The sequence below is a fragment of the Onthophagus taurus genome, chromosome 10, assembly GCF_036711975.1.
Source record: "Onthophagus taurus isolate NC chromosome 10, IU_Otau_3.0, whole genome shotgun sequence".
Taxonomy (NCBI): Eukaryota; Metazoa; Arthropoda; class Insecta; order Coleoptera; family Scarabaeidae; genus Onthophagus; species Onthophagus taurus.
In genome coordinates, this window is record NC_091975.1 from 2,896,276 (window position 1) to 2,907,159 (window position 10,884).

The 10,884-nt window shown below is 30.6% G+C and overlaps 2 protein-coding genes across 2 annotated transcripts; both read left to right on the top strand.

The window, feature by feature from the left end:
* The first annotated feature begins 3,458 nt into the window (after positions 1–3,458).
* Positions 3,459–4,661, top strand: LOC139431493 (uncharacterized). Its single transcript, XM_071199358.1, has one exon. It carries the CDS (start codon positions 3,459–3,461, stop codon positions 4,659–4,661), a length of 1,203 nt encoding a protein of 400 aa, XP_071055459.1.
* Positions 4,662–6,685: 2,024 nt separating this feature from the next.
* LOC139431494 (uncharacterized) lies at positions 6,686–10,633 on the top strand. Its single transcript, XM_071199359.1, has one exon. The coding sequence runs from the start codon at positions 6,686–6,688 to the stop codon at positions 10,631–10,633; it is 3,948 nt and encodes a 1,315-aa protein (XP_071055460.1).
* The last annotated feature ends 251 nt before the right edge of the window (positions 10,634–10,884 follow it).

Here is a 10,884-nt window from a genome sequence, read left to right on the forward strand (position 1 = left end):
ACAATACAAATGATTCTTCAGGAATATTCATAGTTTCTGGTAATGAAGATACATCTACTGCTGCTGCTGCAGTTTGTGATGGTTGCGATGGTTGTGGTTGTGGTGGTGATGGGTATGTTGCAAAAACATCATCATCGCTTAATATTGATATTGTTGGTGATTGAGGCGCTTGTTGTTGTTGTTGTTGTTGTTGTTGGTTAAGTTCTGATAGACGTGATGCTTGTACTGCTTTTGATACTCTTTTTCTTCTTTTTGCAGGTGTTACTGTTTTAAATTCTTCTTCTTCTTTAACTTCATCGGATTTAAGCTCTTCATCCTCCTCCTCCTTCTTAACTTTAATAGGATGTTTAATTGAGGAAATTATTTTTTGTAAAGGTGTTGTTACTACTTTATATTGTTCTTGAAGTAAATGTTCAGATCTATGTTTCATTGCTTTTAATTTATCTAATTTCTTTTTCACATTTTCTCTAGTTTTAATAAGCTTTCGTGTTAATTGTTTTGAGTCCATCTTTTCTTTACAATGAATGAATGCTTAATGACTAAAATTTGTATTTACTTTAGAGTTTATTGGAACTGTTTTTTAACATGTAAATTTTAAAAGATCGGTTTTTAAATGATCTGTTTTATCAGATCAGCCAGCCGTTCTTATCGGTTGTAACACCGATACTTTTTTTTCGGATTCTTCAAACCGAAACCCAATTTTCGTTTTACTTTCATTGCGTTAGTAACAAACCATGCGTTAGCTTTTTCACCAAAAGATGAATCTTTCGCTAATACTCTTTTCCATGCTTCTTCGGCTAATACTTTATCTGCTTTATGTCGATTGTGTAAATCTGTGTATTGTGTATATGCTAAATCATGACGTTTACATGCTCTATCAAGCTTATTAATACCAGGATCTCCACGTGCTAATCGTTTCATGAGATTTGTCCCAGGTCCACAAAACTGATAGCCGGGCAAATGCAGCTCTCCACCTGTTCGTATCACTAACATGACTGATATAGAAACATACACAATCACAATTTTATATAGTAATGAAATCCATTACGATATCTACCATCATTCATATCGTCCTCCTTATTGATTACAAAAAATCCGAATCTATCTTTCCAACACATTGCACACATTTTCTTAAAAACATTGAATTTCATATCGGTTGTTACGTGATCATTATAAATATGTCTTAAATTTAGGTCATCTTGTTTGAAAAGTATTAAAAAGTTTGCATTATCACGTATTAAATGTTTTGGAATATGTGTGTAACTCTGACATAAATAAAAACTATCTATTGCCTTATGTCGTCCCATACAGAAATAATCACGAATAATTGACTGTTTATCGCATGCTACATCATCAAATATAAAAACTGAATCTTCATTTGCTTTAGAGGGATGCATTATGTCATCACTACTGCTATACTCATAATATCCTAAACCTTTTATAGGCTGCAGCAATTTTCTCAAATATTCATATTTGTTTTGATACAATGACTTTGAATACACATACACATTTTTAAATGATATTCCATTAGGATCCTGTAATAAACTAATTATCAGATTTGTTTTACCAGAGCTAGAAGGTCCGGATATTATGCAACGTAAATTATTTGGAAATAAATAACTATGCTTTCTGTTTTGAGGTGATTGATTGTTAAATTGTATTGTTACATCATCAACATCTAATGTGTAAGGTTGTTTTATCACTTTCATGTTTATAGTATAACTGACTTTTATATAATTTTGAAATTGAATATATAATGCTCATTTGTATGTTTACCATTGAAGTGGTCGGATGATCATGAAGAAAAGAATAAGTGGAAACGCAATTTCTTTTAATAGAGCCGTTAAAAATGCTAAAATAAAATTAAAAGAGTCAAGCACTAATGATTTGAAATCTGCTACAAAGTTAGCTTTACGTGCCGTAAAAGGTATTGCCAAAAAGAAACTTCGTTCTAGAGTTATTACAGTTCCAAAAAGCGGTGGTATACTTCCGCTTATTCCAATTTTTGCTGGATTAAGTGCATTAGGAGCTCTAGCAGGTGGCACTGCTTCCGTTGTAAGTGCTGTCAATAAAGCGAAGCAAGCACAAGCGGCACTCAAGGAAAGCCAAAGACATAATCAGACAATGGAATCAATAGCTTTAGGTAAAGGTCTGTATTTAAAACCATATAAAAAAGGATTAGGTGTTTTTTTAAAGAAACGCCAAAAAAAACTATACAACAACAACAACAGAAAGCGCTAACAAACGTTGACTTGATACGTTATGTAAAAATGTTGGGGATACCAGAGTTTAGAGGGATATTCATGCAAGATAAATTACCTCTGCGTATTAATAATAATGAAAGAGGTATTATTAACTTGGATAGTGTGAAAGGACCTGGCACTCATTGGACAGCCTATATTAAGAAAGGAAATATAATTAATTATTTTGATAGTTTTGGTAATTTAAAACCAAGTAAAAAAATTGTAAACTATTTTAAGAGTGCTGGAAATAATGTAATTATTAAATACAATCACAATCAATATCAAACCTATAACACAAGTAATTGTGGTTATTTATGTTTAAATTTCTTATCATCAAACACATTATAGCTCCAACACTTAAAGCATGTGGACGTTCGATTTAGTAGGAAAAACATCTGTTCTAACAGCAAATTACCACCCCACAATAGAACTGAATCCTAATTATCAATATGAACTGGCACTTGTAAGCTTTGATGGGTACAACTCAATTCCAAATATAGATGAAACAAATAATTGCTTAAAAATAGATAATGTGTTGATATCAATACCAACAGGATCTTATGAATTAAAACACATTTCGAATGCTATTAATGAACAACTAAAGAAGAATAATATTGAAGATACAAATTTTAGTATAGAGGCAAATGAAGATACATTACAAGCAGTGGTTACATGTGCTAAAATAGTTGATTTTAATGTAGACAATTCTATGTCAACAATACTAGGTTTTAATAAATCAGATGTGTTAGATCCGAACAAATCTCCACATAATAGTCAAAATATTGTAGATATATTTAAAATAAATTCTATACAAATACAATGTAACATAACACATGGAGCTTATCATAATGACGTACCTGCACACACCATCTACTCATTTTTCCCTACAGTACCTAAAGGTTATAAAATATCGGAAACCCCTCACAATTTAATATATATGCCTCTGAATACACAAATAATTGATAATATTACTCTTAAAATAGTTGACCAGAATGGATTGTTGGTCAATTTCAGAGGAGAAGTCATTAAGGTAAGACTACATTTAAAACCCTCTAGTTATTACAATGGTTCTTAAGGTTAAGCGTAATATAAATGCTACAACTACATCTAATATTTTTAATCATCTTCAAACTGTGAAACATCTAACACCTCAAAACAAACAATTTCTTCTGTCATTAGGATTAAAATTAATAAAATAATAATAATAATAATAATATGAGCATCTTAAGCGTTTCGGACAAGCTTGAATTTGATAATTCACTTGTGAGGCTTCAGTATCATAATCATTTACCTTACTCATCAAATTCGTTTAACAATAGTGATGAAATACGTATTGCAATCCAACAACAGGACATTTACACATTACCAAGCCAATCGTTTATTTACGTACAAGGGAAACTATTGAAAGGTGATGGAACCGTTGATAAAGATGCAAAATTAACAGTAAATCCAGTCGCTCATATGTTTAGTGAAATACGATTTGAATGTGGAGGTAATGTAATTGATAGAGTTAGAAATCCAGGAATAGCTAGCACATTAAAAAATCTTTGTTCGTTAACAAGGTCTGAATACTATCATTCTTCTAACGCTGGTTTTGAATATTTAAACATTAAGATAAATGAAACTACAGGTGATTTTGATTTTTGTGTTCCCTTGAAATACTTTCTTGGTTTTGCTGAAGACTATAATAAAATCCTGATAAATCTACGTCAAGAATTGGTGTTAGTACGCAGTAATTCAGATAATAATGTCATTGAATGTCCTACACCTAATATGAAGATTATTATTAATAAAATTGTGTGGAAGGTACCACACGTGTCGGTGGCTGATGTAGAACGATTGAAACTTTTAGAGCATATAGAACAAGGAATTGAATTATATATGGGATTTCGTTCATTTGATTTACATGAGTATCCATCATTACCAAAAAGTAAACAGCACTCATGGACAATTAAAACATCTACACAATTGGAAAAACCTCGTTACTTAATATTAGGATTTCAAACCAATAGAAAAGATGATGCAAAAGTTTCAGCATCTCTATTTGATCATTGTAATTTAACAGATATGAAAGTGTTCTTAAATAGTGAAAAATATCCCTATGAACCATTACATTTAAATTTTAAAACTGGTCAAATTGCAGTTTTATATGAAATGTATTGTAACTTTGCAAAGTCCTATTACGATCGAGAGCTTGCAGAACCAATGTTTAACAGAGACACATTTTTAGCAAATACACCGATTATTGTTATTGATTGTTCACGACAAAATGATATTTTAAATGTTGGAACCGTTGATATTCGCATTGAATTTGAAACGAGCGAAGATATACCTAATAATACTACCCTTTACTGTTTAATCTTGCATGATCGTGTTTTCAAATATGTTCCTCTAACTGGTATGATTAATCAAATATAGATTTACACTTTTACTGTAACATTCAAACATGATCGCGTGCTAAAATATGATCGACTACCTTTAACGGGAATGATTCGTTCTCTGTGTGTCAGTTGTGAAGTAACATCTCAGCAGTTAGGATGTGGATTCTCGATGTGCAAGGTTTTCAATTAAAATATAGCAGTGAATTTATCTGTAAAGAACTTGCGCTAATGAACGTTCGTGATTGTTGTTGCAAAATCCACGCTATTTTTAAATTTGGTATAAATTTAAGTGAATTCAAAGATGAACAACAGAAACATCTTCGTTATACTACCAATTTTATTCATGGTCATAATTGGAATGATGGTGAAATTCCATATACTGATTTAAACAAAATTTTACACGAAAGCGGACTTCATGAAAAATCTTATATACTAGTGAAAGGATTACAAAAGCAACAGTGGTTACAGCAGCTACTGCCAAATTTTGAAAATATTAAAAATATAGAAGAAATAGGATACACATCATCGATTAAAGGAAGTTGTTGTGATGCCAATCACTGTCATAACCATTACAATAATAATTTAAACTGTGCTCTTCAGAATGTACACTTGCTACAAAAGTGGATTAATTTGAATAGTGTTACTTCTGAATGGTTTGATTATCATCAAGCCTGATCTTTGGTGTGTTAACATAATTTCTCAAACTATATATTAATAAAATTATTTGTAAAATTAGGATCTGACTTTGGTTTTTATTATTTTATAGAAATAAACAGATATGTATTAGATTTATATTATTTTTTTTATTTATAACGCTAAAGAAACTTACTACTCATCTCTATTTAGTTAGTCTCTATTTAGTACTCGAAGATGATTGAGGACTTATTTACTTACTACTGAAATTGAATGGAATATATATATATAACCGTTGATTTGAGGGAAATGATTTTTAAACAAAAGTATTTATTAACCTACTAAACACAAATGAAAGGTAAACTAACATATTTCAACATATTTTTTTAAATATTGAGTGTTTGTTAATATTTTGAAAATAAACAGATTAATAATATATAACCGTTGAGTTGCGGAAACGATTTTTATACAAAAGTAGTTATGACCTAATAAACACAAGTGAAAGGCAAAAACTATCAACACATATCAACATATTTTTTTAATACTCTGAAAGCAAACAGATGAAAAAATGATAATTTTTACATGAATTATTTTTATAAGAAATCATAATATAAATACATCACCTTAAAAGATATAAGTCAGTTCAAGAAATAACACCAATAGCAACAGTCAACCACATAAAGAAGACCATGGATAGTCTAAGATTATTGAACAACACATCTAAGGGATTTGGAAAATTGAACCAATTGCAGAAGGAAAAAAGGTATAAAATTATTAACTTTAAAATAATAACAACAAGATTTGGAGACGCGGTTCTGGTGAATTTATTGGATGAAGGAGATGTTATTTTACCAAAACGGTTTAACAATTTAAAGGACAATTTGGATGAGTTAAACGAAAATCTGCTAACAAAAGACATATATTTAGTTATAAAAAATTCAACTTCAACATATCTAGAAGTTGAATTTATAGAATAGTATATTAATAAGTGTATATTGTATATTGTTACAGACAACGTCTCATAAAACTTCATTACAATATTAAAAACACACTAAGTAATTTGGATAAAAGAATGAAATATTATGAAATGTTGGAAATGTTTAAGAAAATAAAGATCAATAAATAGTGTATAAATCAATATATTTGTTTTATTTGTAAGTATTATGTATGTCAATTCGAAAGTGATAATTGTTCCAATTAAACAGTTTCACAACAATTAAAATATAAACTGTATAAATCAATACATTTTTTTATTCTATTTACTAATACTTATTACGTAAGCATAATCCCCTACTATACACCTACTATAGCGATAAAAAAACGATTCATATATATTAGAATCAAGTCGTTGGTGAAAGTTAGTTACAGTACGCAAGTTAAGTAGATCCTTTGATAAAAATTTATCATTGCGTTTATATTTTTAAGAAAATGTTTTCTTGTGAAAAATGTCAACAAGTGTTTTCATTAAAATGCAATTTGAATCGACATATGCGTAATAAGCATTGTGTCGGACTGCAACTCATATGCTCAATATGTCAAAAAAAATTCAGGCGACAAGATGCCTTTGTTCAACATCAGAGAAGTATCCATGGTATTGAACCTCAACGAAAAGATCCACTACCAAATTTAATACAAAATTCAACACATCGAGATTTCGATGAATCAGCAGCAAGTACGTCAGCTTCGAAAAGTAAGATTAAATTAACAAATAAACTATGTGACGTATGTGGAAAGTTCTTCTCATCTCACGCAACCCTTGCGGCACATCTTCGATCAGAACACATAACATCTATCGAAAAGGATGTTGAGCAAGTATCAACGTGTTACAAAAATCGTGTTGCCTGCTATAAAATTGGGGGAGTTGAAGCCGACGATGATATTCCATCATACCTCACAAGATCCCGAGAAACGGTTCGTAGACTTATAAACAATTATATTAGTGATATTAGAGGATTAGTTAAAGCTCAAATTGAACTATTGGCTGTTTTTATAAAATCCAGCTTTAATGAAAACGGTGAAGAGGGAGTGATAGCCTCCATGAAGAATTTCAATACAAAATTTAAAGTAATTACGTCTATAACCTTCGAGGAAATTTACGATAAGATGATTAGAGATATTATAAAACAGAGTGAGGATTTCCAGGAGCAAGGTTCTGGATGGGCTTTCTTCTCCGTATCACACCTTTTGCTTAACGTTAACAAATTCCAACCAATACCTGGATCATCATATATTCGTTTACCTTCGGAAATTATTAATAAAAAAGCCTGTATCAATATAAAGAATAATGATAACGCTTGTTTTGCATGGTGTTTGACGGCGGCTCTTCATCCCGCTCAAATAAGTAAGGTTCGTACTTCAAGCTATCCTCATTACTCTCAAGTGCTAAATTTAGAAGGTATAACGTTTCCCGTTCATTTAAAAGATATATCCAAAATAGAAACTTTAAATAATTTAAGTATTAACGTTTACGAATTAGTTTTTGATTCCATTAATTATACCTACAATGTGGAAGGACCCATTCATTTTACTAAAAATAGACGAGATACACATGTGAATTTATTATATTTATTTAATAATGGAATAGGGCATTTTGTTTTAATCAAAAATTTATCACGACTTATTTCTAAGCATATAGCAAATCATAACGGCGCAATACGTCTTTGCGACGGGTGTTTAACTCGGTTTTCATCTGCCGACAAATTATCTAGACATCAACAATACGATTGCAACCATATAACGACCATTTTACCATCGAAGAATTTAAAATCAATACCCAATTTTATGGGAAATTTAATGCCGGAAAATATTTTGGAATTTAATAATTATAAAAATACTCAAATGGTTCCATTTGTTATTTACGCTGATTTTGAATCAATTTTAAAACCAATCGAGCATTGTGAACCCGATTTCTCCAAGTCTTTTACAGAAAAAGTTGACATACATCAACCATACAGTTTTGCATACTATATCGTTTCTACTGTAGATGGTACTTGTTGTAAATTTGAAACCTATACCGGCCTCGACTGTCCCAAAGTTTTCATTTTAAAATTAATGGAAGATGTTAGATATATTTATCACAAATATATAAAATATGTAAAACCCATGACCCCCTTAACTGTTGAAGAACAAGTTGCATTTGAAGCAACATACATTTGTCACATCTGTAAAACACCTTTTGGAGAAGATGTAGTTAAGGTGCATGATCATTGTCATATAACTGGTAAATATAGGGGCCCAGCCCATGTTGTATGTAATCTTAACTTTAAAATTCCCAAATTTATCCCTGTATTCCTACATAATTTCAGCTGTTATGATGCACATTTATTTGTTAAAGAGATGGCTGACATTGAGGATGTCAATGGTATTGATGTTTTACCTAATAATAAAGAAAAATATATAAGTTTCAGTAAAAGCGTGCTAGTTGATCAGATACAGAATCAATCCCGTTTTGAAAATCGGTTCATGAAATTACGTTTTTTGGATTCATTTCGATTTATGGCATCCTCACTCGATTCATTGTCGAGTAATCTTGTAGAGGAGGATTTCGTTCATGTACGAAAATTTTTCCCATGTAATAAGCAATTTCAATTATTAAAGAGAAAGGGTATATTTCCCTATGGCTATATAGATTCACTTGAAAAATTAAGTGAAACATCATTACCACAAATATCTGGGTTTTTTAACAAATTAAGTTTTGAAAATATAACTGATAAAGATTATTTACACGCTCAAACAGTTTGGCAAACATTTCAGTGTCAAAATTTAAAAGATTACTCTGACCTATACCTCAAGACCGATGTTCTTTTGTTAGCAGATGTTTTTGAAAAATTTAGACGCGTTTGTTTTGAAACTTATGGATTGGACCCAGCACATTATTACACCACACCAGGACTCACTTGGGATGCAATGTTAAAATTTACAAAAATTAAACTTGAATTATTGACTGATGTAGATCAAGTCCATTTCATTAAAAAAGGCATTCGTGGGGGTATTTCGCAGTGCTCATTACGTCATGCTAAAGCTAATAATAAATATATGGATAATTATGACTCCAATTCTCCTTCGAAATTTCTAATGTATTGGGACGCTAACAATTTGTATGGTTGGGCAATGTCACAACCGATGCCCTATGGAGACTTTAAATGGTTAGATGATACTGAAATTCAAAATTTAAATTTGAATCATGTATCCGATGAAGCTGATTATGGTTACATTTTGGATGTTGATATTGAATATCCTCATTATTTACACGATATACACAATGATCTACCTTTTCTCGCAGAAAACATATGTCCTCCCAACAGCAGTAACAGTGAGAGCGAGAAAAGATTAATTCCAAATTTATTTAACAAGAAAAATTATATTGTTCATTATAGAAATTTAAAGCACGCTATAGCTCACGGTCTCAAAGTTTTGAAAGTAAATAGAGTTTTATCCTTTAAACAATCTGCGTGGTTGAAACCTTATATTGATATGAACACAAAATTACGTCAATCCGCTAAAAATGATTTTGAAAGAGACTTTTTTAAACTAATGAATAATTCGGTATTTGGAAAGACGATGGAAAACGTGGATAAAAGAGTTGATGTTCGGTTAATTACAAGTTGGGATGACATTTGCGGAAAAGGTAGGTCAAAACCCGGAGCTCGCAGTCTAATCGCTAAGTTAAATTTTAAAAATATTAAGATTTTTACTGAAACATTTTCGGCAATTCAAATGGAGCGACTTCGTGTTGTTTACAACAAACCTATATACGTTGGTTTTACAGTTTTAGAAATTTCAAAATTGTTAATGTATGAATTCTATTATAATTTTTTAAAACCTAAATATAATGAAGCAATTCGATTGTGTTATATGGATACGGACAGCTTCACTGTACATATTAACACCGATGACCTATATGAAGATATTAAATTAAATTTAGATAAATTTGACACCTCGAATTACCATCTGGATAATCAATTTAAGATCCCGCTTAAAAATAAAGCCGTATTAGGTCTTATGAAAGATGAGAATTGCGGTAGAATTATGACGGACTTTATAGGGTTACGATCGAAAATGTATGCAAATCGTGTTATTGATGGTCGTGTTACAAAAAAAGCTAAAGGTGTAAAAAAAGCTGTTGTGAAACATAAAATTAAATTTGAAAATTATTTCGATTGTTTAACTTTGAAAAACACTATGTTTGCAAAACAAATTTTATTTAGAAGTTGTAATCACACCGTATACACGGTATTACAAAATAAATTGGTCCTTTCACCGTACGATGCCAAGAGATTTATTAAAGATGATGGTATAGATACGTTAGCTTGGGGTCATAACCGTATTGTTAGTAGTAGTAGTAGTGAGGGTACATTACAAACTCTTAAACCTTAAACGTTAGCTTTTTTTAGTATTGAAACAGTCGTCATGGAGTGTAGTTTGTTTATAATTCAAAGTGATTTCTATAGAAAGTTGGAGCATACCTACTTCTATCATTTAAGAAACTTTATCAAAGAAAATAATCTTGATGGTGTTAATACCATATTGGAAAAAATAATTATCCCAAACCAGATTTTAACATATCGAAATCTACACCTAGCTTCTGTTGAAATTTTAGAAGTAATTCTTAATGAAAAACTCAATTT

Coding starts and splice junctions, on each gene's coding strand:
- LOC139431493 (XM_071199358.1), top strand. CDS start 3,459: ATGAGCATCTTAAGCGTTTCGGACAAGCTTGAATTTGATAATTCACTT.
- LOC139431494 (XM_071199359.1), top strand. CDS start 6,686: ATGTTTTCTTGTGAAAAATGTCAACAAGTGTTTTCATTAAAATGCAAT.